Source organism: Pleurodeles waltl, chromosome 9 (assembly GCF_031143425.1).
Source record: "Pleurodeles waltl isolate 20211129_DDA chromosome 9, aPleWal1.hap1.20221129, whole genome shotgun sequence".
Taxonomy (NCBI): Eukaryota; Metazoa; Chordata; class Amphibia; order Caudata; family Salamandridae; genus Pleurodeles; species Pleurodeles waltl.
This window is the reverse complement of record NC_090448.1, coordinates 1,123,415,413-1,123,434,480: the sequence shown is the minus strand read 5'-3', so window position 1 is coordinate 1,123,434,480 and position 19,068 is coordinate 1,123,415,413. Positions and strand designations below refer to the sequence as shown.

Genomic DNA, 19,068 nt, shown 5'->3' with positions numbered 1-19,068 from the left:
TGAAGTGCCGGTGAGGGGCCAGCATCCTTTTACATGGGACACTGGGAGAGAGGTTCAGGAGCCCACGTGTGGTCCTGCACAACACCTCTCTAAACATGTCCATCTTCGGAGAGTGGTACTCTAATGCCCCTGACCTGTACTGCGCTAGCCAGAGTACAATAATAAAATAAATACCCACTGATTATACAATATTACTGTTAGTATCTTCTTCCTGCGGGGTCGGGGCAAAAAATACGATAAATTTACAATACAAAAAACATTTTCAGCCACCTGTCACCTTTGCAGGAGCAACATTTTCCAGCACTTTTTTGCACATAATGGCAACCTTTGTATTTGAAACTGTGTGTACAAATGACCAGTCTTTAATACATTTTGGTCTGTTTGCATATTTTTTGGCTGTGTTTCTTTGTTTTTTTTCCATCCGTCTCACCTCTTATTTTGATCACTTGCAAGATCAAGCTACGCGAGCTTCATATTTCCCGTTGGGACCATTTTGTTGTCTGCACCGAATTGGTCTTTTTGGGTTACCCCAATATTTTTTATTAGGTTACGGTAATAGGCGGCTCAGCATACATGCAGCTCCACTAACTATAATGTGTCGTTCATTGGGGGAGAGGCAGAGGGCGGTGATGTGTATCTCGGGAGGGGCGGGGGGTGTTGTAGCCCCTTTGCACACTCAACAGGTAGGATAAATGCCTTGTTGTACATCCTGCATCACCACTATGGCACAAGACACGCCCAAGTCTCGCACTAGTTAGAAATCCTATAATTCACATTGGTGATGCCTTTCCCATAAATTAAGGATTCTGAAAACATTGTGGTCGGTAAATTAGCCCAATATTTTAAATCTTAGAGGTGGTAATTGCGCCTCTGTGCTAAAGGTCGAGTCCCACCTGCACAGGGAAAGTTATTTATTTTGTCGCTAATAACTTTGGCTCTGTTTGACTTAGCTCTGCCAGACTTAGCTCTGCCAAACTTTGCACAGATCTTTGCAAACGCATTGTCTGGTGGCCAAAAGCTTTTTTTTTGCAAATTAGTCTAGGAAGGGTGTAAGTTATAGGAGGTTCCTTTGTAAGGTCCCATACAAATCTGACATTTTGTTTTAAAATGCTGATTAAAATTAATTTACCTTCAACCACGAAAATTATTTTATTTCTCTGTGTTATTTTATTCCAAAGGAAGATGTTTCGGGAATGTCATATTTTAAAAAGTTGGTAATTCTCCATTGCTGATAGAAGTGCTACCCCAGGATGCATTGAAATAATAGTGTCTTACAAATGTGTGTGCAGAAGTACACATAGTACGATATGGCAAATACTTGTTATGGTTTTGGTGGTGTTTGTTAAGTAAATATTGGCCATTGATCAGCTTTATGCTGGTATTTTGCTAGACAGACTTTAACGTTAGGCAAGTAGGTTTATCAAAGTGAAGGCTTTTGTTGCAGAAAAGCCTCCGCCCACCAATGATGCCACCAGAGATCAGTGAGTGATGGGCGGGCGCCCGCCCGCCCGGTGAAAATAGAAAAACTGCCACCTTGAAGCAGGTGTGCTTTCTCGAGCAGGCCTTCAAGGCACCCCAGGGCTTCTAAGCACCTGTAATAATTCCACTAGCTGGCTGCGGCGTTTGTCCTGGGCCAGGAACAATCGATCGCTGTTCGATGGCCGGCCCTTGAGTTGTTGCTACCAGACACAGGAAGTATAAAGACTCCCTCCGGAAATGTGCCTTCAGTATGTCGATTTTATTTCTTTAATACTCAGGGGCACATCGCTTACCTTTTTCAGTTCTTCGGGAAAGTTCTTTAGAAATCACTTTAGTAGTGTGCTTTGTAGAAACAAACAGATGAGATAGCGCAGCGGGTTAATGCACCTGTTACATATGTAAGTAGCCTGAGTTTTGCAAGTTTGAGCCTCACCCGATCTACTCGGCCTTTCTTCCTTATGAAGAGTGTAAAATGAGTTGAGTTGAGTAGAGTAATAGCGAGAGGTTTTAGTTATAGCGCTCCGAAGCCTTGGCACCAAGCGCTGTAGAAATATCAAATAATCAGTACCATCTATGGACTGGTGAGATTGACTGTCCCAATAAAAAGCATTACCTGCTGTTGTTTTCCGTAAATCATCTTGTCGTGGGAGCATGAAACAGGCAGGAAAATGTGCCTTATCTCTGGTGAAAGGAAGGCGTTTACTATCGTTAATTGCCCTCTTCAGGCATCTTCGCTTTGGGCCCATAATCCAGGGGTGGGTAAGAAATCGTTGTTAACTTTATCAGCAAATTACACCGACGCCTCATTCATTTGGGACTGTATATTTTTTGCAGGACTTCCTTTAAGATGAGCATCCTTGGATGTCCAAAGAAGGGGTTATGTAGATATTGTGGCAGCAGAACTGAAAAAAATGCTCCTGAAGAAAGAGCTTATTTTTGTCTATGATTTTTTTATTTTTATTCTTGGGCAGGATTATCAACAACACACCTTTTTACTTAAATTTACGGTTATTTTTGGTAATTGGGCTTATTATTGAATGCAAAGGCATTGCCTGAATTCTCTTACAGCATGTTGAGGGGTGCGGGGAGTTTGAGGAACACCTGTTCATTTATTATTACATGTCAAAGTGAGACTAACCGTAAACAAAACCAAAACTGAGCTGCGTACCTCAACGTTAAGTCCAGAAATATAACACAGTGACCTCAGATTGATCAATTGATCGATCTGGCCAGGGCACATGTCCTAAAAAAAAGAAGTGTGGGGGTCTAACCAAGTTAGACAGTATACAAGTGACATCAAGGCACATGATACCCCAGCATGTGACGTCACAGGAAGTGGCATTACAACCCATAACCTCACAGAAACTGAAATTACAAGAAGTGACATCTGATCTTAAGACTTCGCACACATGTTTAGCAGATCTGTAAGGAGTACATTTGAGCGAATTAGCAGATTTAACAAATGAGATTTTGCTTTGGGGTTGTGCCAAAAAAGTGACACATCCCCAACACAAAAACTGGGCCTCAATTTCAACATTTGTTTTTTAAATCTCTGCCACAAAGAAATTGATACAAAGAGAAACTTGGCAATACATCTGTTCTGCTTAATTTGTTGCGAAGAACGCATTTAAAATAATCTTATGCGGTTAAGGCACTTGCTGCATAGAGCTTTGCATGCCCTGTAAATCTCAGGGACTAATAGTAATGGTAAAACAACTCCAGTGGTTAACATATTTGCTGAATTGTATGTCTTGTCTAGTACCAGTTTTGAATCAAAGGAGCATAGAGGGTTAAGGTGTGATTTTTATTTTATGTAGATAGGTAGGTGGACTACTGCTTTTAACAGAGATCCTTTTGTTACTTGCAGTTCATCAATTGTAATCCTTCTCATATAGCACAGTGAGCTACAAAGAACTTGTGACTCCTACACCTTCTAACCCTCACTGTCCTATGTAACCCATCCTGTACAGAGATGTACGCTTACATCATTTATTGTCACTGCATAATGTGTACATGTGATATAAAGCGCTCTGACACCCTACACTGGGATAAGTACCGCTATGGAAGAAATAAAACTGAATAGTGATATTAACATTGCTATTTGTGTAACTATGGGAACAGACCACCACATCTGACATTCTTATAGGCATGCGTGTGTCTTAAATACAGGGGCTGACCAAAGTCAAAAGCAGGCCTCTCAAGTACCGGTGATGTGACAAGCTGTGTGCCTTTCTTTCCCCTCCATTGCATTTGGGGGGAGGTGTGAGGCTCCAGCAAGACCAAAAGGAGGCCCGATGGACACTTAACTTCGGCCTCTGTTTTGCCCCCCAGGGACCCCCTTGCTCGAATTTAAAATAAAAAATCCCCCCTCACTGCTCAGGAGGAGAGCAGACAACCTGCAGGCGCTGCTGAATACGTCTGAGTGTTTAAGCATCACAGGGACTAGTTCAGCATATTACAGTGCGGCGCAACTACTTGGCAGGGTGGACGGTGTCCACCTGGTGAAAACAGTGGGTGGACGCCGTGTACCCTCCGGCTTGTGCCCTGAATCTGTCTGTCTACCAGTTTGACGGAAAGATTTGCCAGATTTCTTGTGACTATTTTCGACCCTCTACAGGCATTGCCCTAACATCATTCCTTCTAATCACCGCGTTGGCGCGTGATCAGGAAAAAAGCCTCGTTATTGAAGGCAAATCACTGTCTCCCAATATCATTTTGATAACTTGACAGTAGTTTCTACAGTGACCAGGAGTCGCCGCTGCTCACCAGTATCTACCTTTGCGCGTGGGCGCTGCGGGAATGGGATGATGCCTGGAATATTGGTCTCTGTGTGCTGGGAGTTGATTTCAGCTGGAGGGAGAATGTGGTCCTGACAGGCCCGATCAAGCTGTGGTTTTAATTTAAGAGCCTAACATGAAATAAATAACTTACCTCCTGCGTGATTGGCTCCACGCTCATTTATGGAGACCCTGCCCTTCAGCTACAACATCGTATTTCAAAACATAGGCCAGGGTGCAAGCGGACGTTTAAATGGTGTTAAACTTTGAGGACCCCTTCTCTTGCAGTCTGCTCCCCTGAACACATCTCTGCAATGCACGGGGATCTGGAATGGCGGAAGGTTAGGAATAGCTGCCGGGAGCATAGCGGTCTAATCTGTGGATGGAGTGCTGGACTGCCCTCGCCTTTCCGAGCATACCTCACTCCGGACTGTGTGTACCGCCTTCGGGACAGGCGGGGACGGACGGCAGCTGGTGCATGCAGTGACATGTCTCGGGTATCTTGTGACCGGGGAGGCCTCGTCTCTTCCCTCCATCCGCACTTGTTGTCAAACATGGCGGCTCCATTGGTGTGTGCTTCAACTCGCGAAGTTTCCTCTGTCGGACACTGTACGCGAAGGTCACCGCTTGGTCTTTCGCAAGACGTTTAGTACATCTGTCGAGAGACCCCTCACTACAAGCTACAGAACTCCTTCCACCTTGCATCCCTCAGCCAAACGTGTGCCTAAATTAATACATCATGTAACTTTACACTTGTTGTTCAGCTTTGTTACCATTTCAACTTCAAGGCTGCAGCCTTTACTCCTTCCAACCTCGTGTTTACGCACACCAAATGGTGCAACAGTACGAGTGTAGAAAAAAACTATGCAGGTCTGTGCAGAAACAACATTGTTATGCTGCGGTAGATGATGTTTTATTAATTGTAATCCATCAAGATACTGGAACTAATTACATAGAACTAAATACTGTAACTAACCACTACACTGCTTTTGTAATAATTAATTTTTTTTTCTCCATTGGACAGTCATACCTTTTCCCCAGCTCTTCCATACTGGCTATATTGATGTGCATAGATAACCAGAAGACGGAATAGTATTACTAATAACTATGTAATCAGTAACACTTAAAGATTACTTTTGTTTTCTTGTAATTAGTAATCGAGTCACTTTTTTAGAAAACGTTATCAACCATGTTTCCAAAGGATAGTGCAGTGTATTGCAAATGAGCCTGTTCTGAAGATTGTTCAGTTCAATCAAAGTAGCTAATTGACCCCTTTTCCCTTCTGATTACTTCCAGGTTATGCAGCCTGACCCTGAAGAAGCTGTCAGTCATGAAGGAGCTTGACAAAGAGCTGATCTCTGTCGTCATTGCGGTCAAAATGCAGGTAAAGCTTGTGCCCATACTTACTGGCGACATTTTAACTAGCCACGTCATCCATCTGTCCCTAGAGAAACCCAGCAGAGGCCAAGACTCGATGGCAAAGGCTATGTTTTAGTTTGTCTAAGATCACATGCTGTGTCAGTGAGCAATTGGGACTTGGAACTGGAGGTTTCAGTCCTGCAGAGGGCAGTAAATAGATGTCTTTGCTGAATCTCTTTCAATGTCCAGCAGAGCTAGTGTGACTGACCAGCAGGTTTACTGTGAGGATTGAAGTTCAGACCTCCAGAATAAGGTGCAATACTGGTGTTTCTAGTCAATGTCCCTAGCCCCGTATCTAGCTGCCATTCATATGGCAAGCTTGGAATTCTGCGCTGCACACGTATGAAACTTCACATTTACTCATGATTTGATCATTTGTAAGCTATTCCATGTTTCACGTCAAGGCTCACCTAAATTGTACCTACCAGTCATAACCCTTTATTCACCTTCCTATAAATGCCCTATATGTGGACACTTTATTCTAGCCTTTATTTTTTAGCGCTGTTGTCTGCTTGACCTACTGCTGCAAATTCTTTGAACTCTACAGAGTGGGCTTTGTATCCACACAATGGAGTGAGTAGTCGTCGCTTAACTTATCCTACTGGTTTTTGATGTAGCATTCCAACTTCTTTGCAGTCCTAGCACTGCAATGCATAAGGGGCTATTTTACATGTCAAAAGTTCTGTCAGTCATCACACATTATAATAGTTGTCTCCTAAATGAATTGTATATCTAAAGCAGCCCTTTTTAGATCTCACCTGAGACGGCACACGTGCTGTCGCTTGCAAGACATTTTGTTTTCTAACAAGGGGCTTTGAGCCAGCCATTGCTTACCATTGGTCAGCTCCATCGCCCGTCTCTTTTCCTTGCACCTCTTTGGTCAGCGCGTGCTGGCTTCACTTCCTCTGTGTCTGTACCTCCCCTTGGGCATGGCCCAAGTACTTGTGTCCCACCTCTGCTCATGCTTTTGGAGCTACATTTGTTTCTCTTTGTTGAAGCATTCCTTAAGAGTGCGTGTGTTCATAGGCCATCTCCCACTTTTCCTTCTGTTCCCTCCCACCACATAACTGCCCCTTCAATCCACCACTCCGTGTCGCTCTCTGTAACCCATGTTTTTTTGTTCCATTAGCAACCCAGCTTCAGCAGGAACGTTCCCCAAAGTCCCAGGCTCAGTGCACTGCCAGGATGGAGTGGGGAGAGCGGCCTCTGGAGTTTGAAATGCCAGAGAATAGGGTGTTAGTAGTGTCGACTGTGAATACGAGTGATGTGGCATCGGTCAAAAGTTATGGTTGGAATGTTTTTGATCCTTGTGGTGGTATAGTCTGTTTCAGCTCCAAGCAGGCACTTCAAGTCTTCCTTGTTTGACGGATAGACATAGAAAGAGGACGTGCAAGGCCTAACAGTCTTAACCAGATCTGGAGGGCCGGCTCTGCAGCCCCTTCGTCTGCTCCCACAAAAAAATGTATAAGTGTGGGAGGGGAGGGGGGATTGCTGCATGGAGATAGGCACATATAGCTAGTCTCCTCCAAAAGATAAAAATGGTAGTAATACAAAAAACACTTATTTTTCACCCTGCTCCCCCTCCTCAATAGGTTACGACTGACTGATTACACCAACCTAAGTGCTCAAACGGATGCTCACAGTAACAATTATTTTTACAGCTGTTGTTCACAACTTGAGGGCAGACCTGTACAGCTGTGGTCCCTGGCTGGCATAAAATGTATATAAATACCCCTCCCCCACTAATAATTTAGGTCTCAGTATTTTTCACGCCACCTTTCCAAATAACCTATCTAGCTGTGTTGGTTGTCTATAGTTTGAACTCAATTGCATGAATATTGTGAGATATAAGATACTAATCTCTGTGAATAATTTATTTCACATCTTTGTCTCAAGGGTAACTCTTAGAATGTGCCATGCAATTCTGCTTGTGACGACAAGACCTTAATTTTTTGAGAATTCCTTTTGGCAGACCTGTTTTGCTTCTTGTTTGCTGTAGTGTTAGTGTTTTTTGCTTCTGTTAATGTCAGACTGGAAATGACTGCATACCTTATCAGAGGCACCTTGATTCCTGATCTCCTGCCAGTGAGAATTCTAATCTGAAAAATGATTGTCAGCACAGGGAGCAAAACATTTTGGCATTTTCTGGCTTTTAGTTCAGGCATTAGCCAGGACCTTTTGATTTTACCATAGTTATGTAGATGATGTACTTTAAGGGGCTTCCAGCCAGCTCTCTTCACCCTCTGGCCTGTGTCTTTCACATTTTGCCTCCTCCCACTACATCAGACAAGCGGGCAGTAGGGCAGCCATCAGACAAGCAGGCAGTAGGGTAGCCATCAGACAAGCGGGCAGTAGGGCAGCCATCAGACACGCGGGCAGTAGGGCAGCCATCAGACACGCGGGCAGTAGGGCAGCCATCAGCCACGCGGGCAGTAGGGCAGCCACGCGGGCAGTAGGGCAGCCACGCGGGCAGTAGGGCAGCCACGCGGGCAGTAGGGCAGCCACGCGGGCAGTAGGGCAGCCACGCGGGCAGTAGGGCAGCCATCAGACACGCGGGCAGTAGGGCAGCCATCAGACAAGCGGGCAGTAGGGCAGCCATCAGACAAGCGGGCAGTAGGGCAGCCATCAGACAAGCGGGCAGTAGGGCAGCCACGCGGGCAGTAGAGCAGCCATCAGACACGCGCGCAGTAGGGCAGACACGCGGGCAGTTTGGCAGCCATCAGACACGCGGGCAGTTTGGCAGCCATCAGACACAGACGGGCAGTAGGGCAGCCATCAGACACAGACGGGCAGTAGTGCAGCCATCAGACACAGACGGGCAGTAGGGCAGCCATCAGACACAGACGGGCAGTAGTGCAGCCATCAGACACACGGGCAGTAGGGCCGCCTACTTCAGACATTGGTTAACGTCACTTTGAGTGACTGCTTTTTGCTCTTTCACAAGGAGCGCATCCGCACACAAGGTAGTTCCCTTCAGTGCCAGGGTTTTGTTTTTACTTTAAAGTTCTTTCTTTAGTGCTGCCTTTGGGATGGAGCCTGGTGTGGTAGCGGGGCACTTGTGATGTACCCAAGACGCGTCCCAGCCTCATCAGTTGCTGTCTCCTGCCCGTGTTGTTGTAAATTGCTTTTGGAGTGCCTTGTGTTTGTCTGGTTACTGCGGTTTCACAGCAGAACAGGTTGTGCCCATTTGAAACTCTTCTGTATTCAGTTATGCCTTCGTTCTTTCTTGCCATCTTTCCTTCTTTTTTGTTTCCCTTATTTCTCTTACCTTCTTTCTTTCCCTTTTTTCTTTTTCTTTATTTCCCTTCTTTTGTTCCTTCCTTCTTCCCTTCCTTCCTTCTTTCTTGCCAGTCTTCTTGCCTTCCTGCCTTCTGCTTTCCTTCATTCTTTCCTTTTTCCTAGTTTTGCCTTTTTCTTGACTATTTTCTTTTCTTGTTTCCCTCTGTATTCTTTTTCTTTCCTTGTTTATTCTTCCAGCTTTTCTTTTGTCCTTTCCTGGTTGCTTTCTTTCGTCCTTTTTCTTTCTTGCTTCGTTCCTTTGTCTTGGTGTCTTTCTTTCCTTCTGTCCTGCTATCTTTTTCTTCTTTTTTTCTTTCTTTTCTTCTTCCTTTACTTCATTCTCAAAAGCAAGAAGCCAGCAGCCAATGCCAGATTGGTTGGTGTTCTTAGGTCTGTGTCAGCCAGGACCTTTCGTTTGGACGTCCTACACGCGCACTCTGCTGTGAGGCGGTGCACCTGCTGCTCCTGGAATATCCAGACCGGTAATTTTTGTTTTCCGTACATGACCCAGCAATGCCCTCCGCCACAAACGTTGTTTGCGACCAGACAACAGATTATCTTTTAATGGAAAGCTGGAAGGTGAAGGGGGGGTGCTACTGTGCGCCCTCCCAAGACATGCCGCCAGCCTCTGAAGGAAGGGTGCTAGCGTGTGTTCACTTCTGTGTGCCCTCTGACACATGCTAAGTGTCTCTGAAGGAAGGGTGCTAGCGTGTGTTCACTTCTGTGTGCCCTCTGACACATGCTAAGTGTCTCTGAAGGAAGGGTGATAGCGTGTGTTCACTTCTGTGTGCCCTCTGACACATGCTAAGTGTCTCTGAAGGAAGGGTGCTAGCGTGTGTTCACTTCTGTGTGCCCTCTGACACATGCTAAGTGTCTCTGAAGGAAGGGTGATAGCGTGTGTTCACTTCTGTGTGCCCTCCCGAGGCATACTAAGTGTCTCTGAAGGAAGGGTGCTAGCGTGTGTTCACTTCTGTGTGCCCTCTGACACATGCTAAGTGTCTCTGAAGGAAGGGTGATAGCGTGTGTTCACTTCTGTGTGCCCTCTGACACATGCTAAGTGTCTCTGAAGGAAGGGTGATAGCGTGTGTTCACTTCTGTGTGCCCTCTGACACATGCTAAGTGTCTCTGAAGGAAGGGTGATAGCGTGTGTTCACTTCTGTGTGCCCTCTGACACATGCTAAGTGTCTCTGAAGGAAGGGTGATAGCGTGTGTTCACTTCTGTGTGCCCTCCTGACACATGCTAGGTGCCTCTGAAGGAAGGGTGCTAGCGTGTGTTCACTTCTGTGTGCCCTCTGACATGCTAAGTGCCTCTGAAGAAAAGGCGCTAGCATATGTTCACTTCTGTGTGCCCTCTGACACATGCTAAGTGCCTCTGAAGGAAGGGTGCTAGCATATGTTCACTTCTGTGTGCCCTCTGACACATGCTAAGTGCCTCTGAAGGAAGGGCGCTAGCTTGTGTTCACTTGTGTATGCTCACCCGACACATGCAGTGTGCTTCAGAAGGAAGGGTGCTAGCGTGTGCTCACCTGACATATGCTTCTTGCCTCCAAAGGGAGGATGATATGTGCTCACTTGTTGTGTGTGCTTAGATAACTTGTGCCTCTGAGGTGAGAGTGATAGCATGTGTCGCTAGTCGTGTGTGCTTAGCTGACACATGCTGTGTGTTTCTAGAGGAAGGGTAATAGTGTCTTGTTAGCTGTCATGTGTGCTCAGCGGTCGAAGTGCATTAAAAAAATGGATGGGAACTGTGATGCTGAATGCAGTGGGGGCGGAGGTGTGGCTAAAAAAAAAATACTTTACGTTTTTTTGGTCTTCACTGTCAGGTAGCTACATATAAAAAAACATGCAGTTTAAATGAAAATAATTTTTTTTAAAAAGTTGTTACTCATTGGGAAATGCATTATAGTACATTATGTAACTTCTGTTAGTTAATACACTGCAGAGATCTATGCGTAGCCAAAGAGCCACAGAATTAAGTCTTGTTTGGTGCAGTGGAGAAAAGTTACTTGTGCATTTGTAGGGCTACGAGGTCCGAACCTGTGGCAGACAGCACTGTAAAGATGTAGTTCATTATTTTAAACTTGAATTACACTAAGTATAAGATAGACGGTTATAAAATGCGCAAAATGTTCAAGAAAAAACGGTGCTTCCAAAATATAGATTTTAGGAACACCCTGAGTGTACGTAATGCATTTTTTTTGCATTACCGTCCCTTCAACGTGTCTTTATACAAAAAATATGTCACAAAAAGTATGGACACGTTGTGCCCCTCCATCCTGCCCACTTCGACCACTATGTGTGCTCACCCGACACGTGCAACCTGCCTCCGCTGGGGTGGTGATACCTTATACTCGCTTTATTTGTGCTCAGCTAACAGGTGCCTTTGGTCTCTGACAGGAAGGTGATGACGTGTGCTCTCTTATCGTGTGTGTGCCTCTGAAGGAGAGGGTTGTTTCTGCTCATTTGTCTTGTGTGGTAACCTTACACATGCCTTGTGCCTCCGAAGGGATCGTGAAACACTGCATTCTCACCTGAAACATGCCTTAGGCCCATGAAGGGGCGAGTAGAGCGTGTGCCTAACTTGTCATGGGGCATCCACCCGAAAGGGCTGTGATGCTGTTTTCCCCTGACTGGCCTCACGTGCCTCTCTAGCTCGCCTCGAATATTTCGTTGGTCACCAGATTACTAGATTTCGGTCGCCACCTGTCGGCAATGGTAGTCAAGTGTTTCTTACATACGTGTGCACTGCGCAAGATCTCACGTGTGCCTCAGTTCATTCGGGCACTTGCTACTCAGGGCCGCAGCTTCAGGGGTTGTTTGGGGTGTTACCCCCCCCCCCCCCCCCCCCTCCATAATTGAATATTCTGTTGAATTGCTGGGTACAGGTGCTTTCAGTCGGATATGATGAGTTGTATATCAGATTTCACCTGGGATTTTTTTGCACGCACACACTGAGAAAAACACACATGCGCACTCTCATCTGTTTGAAAGTCCTCAGAAGGTTGGCTATTGTACAAAATGTTGTGTATCTCTCACTTAGTATCCCCACCACTTTTCACTGCCTCTTAAGCCTCTCTGATGCGCCCTGCTTGGCATGACGTATTTTAAAAGTAAATGGCAGCAAGTTCCTACCCCCCCCCCCCAAAAAAAAATAATAATAATCTAACAGACCAAGCTACTCCCTGTTGCTACAGTGATGAATTGTTCAGGAGGAACGAGACAGAGAAACAATATACATAAAAAAAAAAAGCAGTCAAGCTTAGTGCGGAGTGGACTCTGCCCGGAGCTCTGGGTTCCCCCTCTAAATCCAGCTCTTTATAATCTGAGAGTTTCTTTCACCTGTTCCCCTGATTAATGCTTCGTGAATTACACCGGTCCGCCCTTGCTTCATTCCTACAACCACAAATGCACTTTGTCGCATTCACCGCTAAAGCTGTTTTTTGTTTTTTTGTTTGACTGAAGGGGTTCACTTGTTCTTTCCCTGGTAGGAGATGTTTTTGGTCGAGAATCCCAGCGAGGTGGCCTATTTCTCAAGCCGTGAAAGAGATATTGTTAGATACAGGCTGGTGTTAATCCTGCCCAGCTCTTCTTGCCAAGAGAGAAAACGAAAGCCTTTAATCCTCGTGGTTCCTGTGTTTCCAAAACCTTGGGGTCGGCCGGGGACCCGGATCCTGCCGGGGCTGCCCTGGGATAGTGCGCAGCCCCTGGGACATGTTGCAGGCCCGGTTATTGAGATGCTCTGTACGCGGCTCGGGGCCAGACATGCCTGCTGTGTTGGAATGGCGGATTCTCGGTACAAGTGGGACCCCTGCCGGCGAAAGTTATACTGCATCATAGTTAAATGTTTTATTTCAGTGACACATGCATAGTAGTAGGCATTGCTTTCACCCCAGACAAGCTTATTTTCTCCTCTTGTTTTGTATTGTAGCATTTATGGAGCACTTACTCTCTGTATTTGGGGTGCTGAAGCGCTTGCCTACATGGGGAACATATTGTACTGTGTAGTGTGTGTGGTTGGAAGGTTGTTAGCTTTGTTTTGAGCCTATGTGAGGAGTGTTTCCATGTTGTGTGTGATGTCCACCGAGGAGCAGTTATCGTGTTATGGGACGCAGCACATAAAAGTGTGGTGGATGATGAAGTGTTGGAGACAGAGATACAGTTTTATGGTTTCCAGAATGCTGGTAACTTTGAACAGTTTTCTGGTGGTCCCTTTATGACATTACTTATGCCATAGTCTGCTTATCTGCTTACTGCATTTGCTTTTTCGATATGAGATTTTGTGCGTAGTTGCGGCCTTGAGCTAGCATGGTTGGAGAGATCTGTAGGGATGGACGTTTTAACTATCATCCTGTATCTGAGTGACTTTGTGAGTGTAAAGAAGCGGTCAGATTGTATAGATGTTTAGGACCCACAGTGGGGGACTAAATAAAAAATCTCAAAATTGCCCAGCAGTGTGCGACAGATCTTTTCACTTATTCCATGCTGCTTCTTTTGGTGAGGGCTGTTTTTTGCTGGACAGTGCTGGTGATGGACAACCCTCATAGCAGATATGCCTTATGTGAATTAAAGAGGTATAGGTTACAGTTTGTTGCTGACCGCTGTTTATTATGGTTTTAGTATTATTGTGGGGTATACCTAGTATAAATGCAAGTACATAGCTACATGATGCCACGTCTTTCCGTAGGTCATCTCTTCTTAGCTTACCTGCATAATGAAAGCAGGTTTCAAGTTGAGTTGTTTGCAATTCATGGGTCGTAATCTTAGGATTCCACTTGAGAGTGCAACTGTTTTCACTGCTTGTTGCTGGGATGCAGGTGGTGCAGTTATCTAGGAAATACCAAGTTTTCACCTGTCTTTTGAAGTGTATATACTCCTGGATGCCTCTGATGCTGTCTCGTAGTGAGTTCCAGAGCTTGGAGGTTTGTACTGAGAAAGCAATCCCTCCTACGGATTTCTTATGTTAATCTGGTATAATAATAAGTGGTGCAAGCCTGGAGCGCAGCGTTATGTTTGCATAGTATTTCTTGAATTTAGCTCAGTGTAGCTGTCCTTTTAATTGAGAGGCTCTGTGGACAATGCAAAGTGTCCTGAGCATTGCCCTTCTTGCTATAGGTAGCCAGTGGAGGGATCGCAAGGATCGAGTCACGCGTTCTCTTGGGTGAAGGCGGCGAAGAAGCATGATTTACCCCATTTTACTGTTCCCTCATGTGGACATTTTGCCCTGTGACACACCAAAACCTCAATCGACCTTTGTGACACTTCATCGGCCCGAATGACTGAGAAAACCGTCTTTTTTGTGTTTCTAAAGTTGCCCTAAGTGGGAAGGGTATGCCCAGACGTGGGTCCCTTGCTCACTGTGCCACTGGATTCAAGCTAGCCTGGCTGATGAAGGGTGAAACCCTGAAACCGGTCCCAGGATGCTTTTTTCCGGTCCAGGGAGGACCTGGCTTGGCAGTTCGGGCTGGACTGTTCCCATGAGGAACAGGGTCAAGACTGATTTGCATATGGCTGGGTCCAAACTGGGGTGGCATGGTGAGCAAAAGAACGATGGATTAAACCCACATCTGTGACTGGGGGTGAGTGTGTGCATTGCTCAGCACTCCGTCCATCATCCTCTTGGGTTGCCTGAGAAAACCCTCTTACCTGACAGTGTTTTGACCACCTTGATGCTTCCCCACCAAACCTTCTCCCACAGTTGCTCACGTATTTACATAGCACAAATCACTGCAGACGAGGAAGTCTGTGTAATAACAAAACCCACCCGTTGGGAATCCAGCCCCTGTGTGTGAGAGCCCTTAGGTGATTTGTGTCGTTTGAGAGATCTCTGTAACTCAAATCACAGTTTTCAACTCTGGCCGGGATAATGCAGGCATGCATATTAATTCAAACATTGGCAATGTATGTCATAATAATGCGTATTAAGGAGGGATACCTATTTTGAGCTGTTAGGAAGGAACTGATGAGTGCCATTAAAGCACCTGGTCTTCAACCCCAGCAGTTGAGAAGGACTGTTAGGATGTCATGGCCGACCATGTCAAATGTCGCCTATAAGTCTGACAATAACCACCCACACCACACTCTGTCCCTCATCCTGCCAGAAGTGGAGTTTGTCAAGAATGGACACTGGCACAGATTCATGGAACCATGATTGATCCTCATAAAGCATTGCACATGTCCTATCTAGGAGGTTTTCTGTGCTTTTGATCACAGCTCTCAGCAGTGTAATGGAACAGTAGTTTTTGACATCTGCAGCATCAAGGCCAATTTGTTTTTTTTAGTATAGTGGTAATGACACACATTTTGAGCACATCTGGAACCACTCTGAATTCAGGGAGGAGTTTGAGTTGTTGGACTTGTTGACCACTTATAAACATGATTCCTTTCAGGATGGTAAGTGGACGTGGGTCATGAGAGGATGATGTAAAGTGAACTATGTGATCATTGTTCTGGAGTACAGGAAATGTGAAAGGAAAGGCTTTGTGAGGTCATTTTTTTCTATCACAAAAAGTTTAAATACCTGTAAATTGACTGTACAAATATTTGACCATAAATCAGCAGTTAAGAAAGCAGAAGGTAAACACATTTTTGTAATTATGAAGTGTGATGGAAATACAGTTTTGTAATAGGCTCCAGAAAAATCAAGACTCTTTAACTGGTGATATGTGAATGATAATTATTGAAACCCGATTTCCACACATTGTTTGAGTGCTATATAGCTTTATCACTAAAACTGCATGTCTGTGCAAATGTAGTGGCCATGTCAATGGGCAATGTACTGTGTTTGAATAACTGTGTACTACCACGCCATAGTATAGTAATATATCTGTGACAATGTGCTTTCAAATGCACCACCGCTATCCTTTCCACTCTTCTTCGTCCTGGGCGTGGCTCATCTGCCACACTTGTTCTTTGTCTGCCACATTAATTTTTCACAATCCCTTACTTCGGTGGTGTAACATTGATGGCAGCGCCCTCACCTAGAACAGAAGGGTTCTGCTGAAACAGACATCCTCTTAGTGACTGCGCCCTCTGCCTTTCAGTGCTCTCTGGAAGCCCCAGCCCCTGTTTACACACTTCTGTTCTCTTAGCAGGACTCCAGTGTAATAACTTAAAAAAATATTGCTGTTGTCATCCCTGACAGTGCCATCTTAAGGAGTTGGGATCCCGGGGCAAAAAGACTCGCTTTGCATTTATTTACCCATTTTCTGCTAATTTAAGACCCATGATGCCAAACAATGTTGGATAATACATGAAATTCTGAGATGCAGAAAAGGACAGACATGAGATAGCAAGTTCACTTTTCTGGGGACCCTGGGTAACTGCCCATTTTGCCCATGTATTAAAATGTCTCTGAGCCCCGATTGTGCCCCCTCCCCGCGTGTTATGTCAAAGCCTTCGTTATTCACACTCATGTGAGTGCAGACGGCCTTAGACTGGCACAGGCAGCATAAAACCCAGGGCGTCCTAAAATACAACGCAAGTCGTTAAGTGGTGGTTAACAATTGTAATTTGGGAGGAGGAGCCAAGATGGCGCTGTGAGCGGACGCGCCTCAAAGAGCTCCGAGACGACCTCCGTAAATTAAGATCCTGAATGCTCACCTCACCCCTCCCAGACCTGTTGCTGGAGATCGGGCCCCCCCTGAAAGATTGTGCAGCCGGGACTGACGGCCTGGGGGTCGTGGCCACGCCTCCGCGCTGCGAAGAGAATACGCGGCCTGGTGGAGGAAGAGACCGTTAAGAAATAGACTCAGTGACTCCGCAGGCCTAAGAGAGAACCGCCGCGAATGGGCCGTGAGTGATGGAGACAATCGATGCTTGTGGGGCTGTCCCCCCCTGATGAGGCTATGGCCGGTGCGAGGACGGCCCCCGGTACAGGATTGAAAGAAGCGCCTGGAGAGGGTCGCCCCCCCCCCACACCCATTGGAACGGCCGGCTGGAGCGGAACCCCGCTCTGGGTCCCCGCGGATGAGTGGGGGACCCGGAGAGGGAAGAGCCGGGGGGGGAGGAGATCGGAGGTCCCCGAGGCCTGCCTGGCCCTGGCTGCCCCTCCCCGGGGGCATTGGGAGCCCCGGTGACTGGGGGTCCCCTCGCGCTGGGGCGAGCGGGGCCCGGGCGCCCGTTGGAGCGGCCTGCAGGTGCTGGGGCATGCCCTGGACCACCGGAAGATCGGCTGTCCCGGGAGCGACTGGCTGGCCTGGGCCTGCCCCCCCCACCCGTCAACGGAGGGCCCCGCTGGAGCTGGGGCCCGATCGAAAGCCCCACGGTCGAGCGGGAGGCCCGGTGAGTGGAGGGGCCGGGACGAGGGAGGATCGGCTGTCCCGGGGAGGTCCGGCTGGCCGTGGCCTCTCCGCCTCCGTGCAGCGGAGGGCTCGGCGGTCGCGGGCGCCGGGGTCGGAAGCCCATGCGCCGCCCCCCTCCTCTTGCTGCGGACGTAAGACTCACAAGTGGCGACGGAGAACGCAAGGGATTTAAAATAAGGCCATACACAATGCAGACCAGAGGTGAGAAAACCCAGGAAGTGCATATGAGACTGGGCACGTGCTAGTTGAAAACTGATAATCCGCCAGAACTTCATGAAGAGGGAAGCACCCTATATAGAACTTGGAATCGGAGACGACCCCATAAGATCGAGAGGAGAATCCTGAGGCTGCGGGGGTGGCTCGGAGGTGAGTCACCCACCTTGAGACTGTCGCTGATTGCCCACTGTGGTAATAGACAAGTACTCCTGCGGTGGGTTTATTGGGCCTTTTTGAAACCAGGGCACTGGGGACCCCAGATGGCACGAGACAAAGACCCTAAGCCGCCTCAACAGGGCAAAATGGACAGATATACAAAAGTGGTGACACCTCTGGTCCCGGCGGGGGATACTGTGCCTGCCCCGGACAACAGCGAGCTCCTCTCGGCCATACAGGCCTCTCTGGCGCCTTTGAGGAACGGATGGGCGAGGTACACTCGGAGGTGTCCCTACTCCGGCAAGACCTTCACAAGGTAGTGGAGAGGGTCACGGCCGCGGAAACTCACATCTCAGAAATGGAAGATACGGTAAGGGACTTACGAAAAGAGGTAGCAGAAATCAAAGTCATCAACAAAGAGGTAGTATGGAGGCTGGAAGATTCAGAAAATAGAGCAAGACGCAATAACCACCGATTTGTGGGCTTTGCGGAAGGAGCGGAAGGGACCGATATGAACCGCTTCCTAAATAAATGGCTCAAATGTGTTATCTTGCCCGAAACGTTCTCGACATGTTTCATAATAGAACGTGCTCACAGAGCGTTGGGGGGAAGGCCCCTTCCGGGCACGCCTACAAGACCAGTAATTGCCCGCTTTCTTAACTATCAGGATAGAGACATGATCCTGTCAGAAGTCCGCAAGATGGGAGAAGTCAGGCATGAGAATACAAAGATCCTTGTTTTCCCGGACTACACAAGGGAGGTCCAGAAACTACTAAGAGCCTTTGATGCAGTAAAAGCACGGTTCAGGGGCCTACAGCTTGGATATATGCTCCTCTTCCCGGCCAAATTGAAAATCCTGTTTCAAGGGAAATCCTTTTTCTTTCAATCTCCGGAGGAGGCCTGGGACTGGATTGAGGAGAGACCCCGGCTCGGCAGCGGGAAAACTAAAGAACTTGAAAAGTCGCCCAGGACAGCAGCGGGCGCGAGACCCAAAGAATGGTCCCTACAAGTACGTAGAGGCAGGCGGAGACTGAGAACTGGAAGAGGCACACCTTGGCGGATCTCCAGACATACAGATATGAGAGTGGACACAACAGACTCGGAGGGTGGCCGCAGTGTACAAGCCCGGCCACAAAGGGGTCAAGAAGGGAGAAGCCCACAGATGTCTGAGAACAGGGGGGGCCGGGGTGGAGGGTCCCCGCACCCATTATTAGAGGCGATTGACAGAATGGAGGTGGAACAAGAGGCACGGACTCAGTCGAATCCGGATGGGTAGACACAAAATAGTGTCAGGAAAAGGTGGTGAGGCGTCTTAATCTCAACCCAAACTTGTTAAAAGGTTATACACCCCTTATAGCAGGGTTGCTTGAATATTATAACTAGTTTACTTGGTTCAAAGGGTGGGGAGGGGAGAAGGAAATACAGACCTCCAATCTCCTGTG

General features: G+C 47.1%; 1 protein-coding gene across 8 annotated transcripts in view; it reads left to right on the top strand.

Moving 5' to 3' along the window:
• Positions 1-19,068, top strand: part of PACS2 (phosphofurin acidic cluster sorting protein 2) — a 394,365-nt gene that overhangs the window by 234,892 nt on the left and 140,405 nt on the right. For all 8 annotated transcript variants that reach the window (XM_069208861.1, XM_069208859.1, XM_069208865.1 and 5 more), the window contains exon 2: positions 5,553-5,640. In XM_069208861.1, coding sequence (XP_069064962.1) covers positions 5,553-5,640 — 88 coding nt within the window. The remainder of the gene's footprint in view (positions 1-5,552; positions 5,641-19,068) is intronic.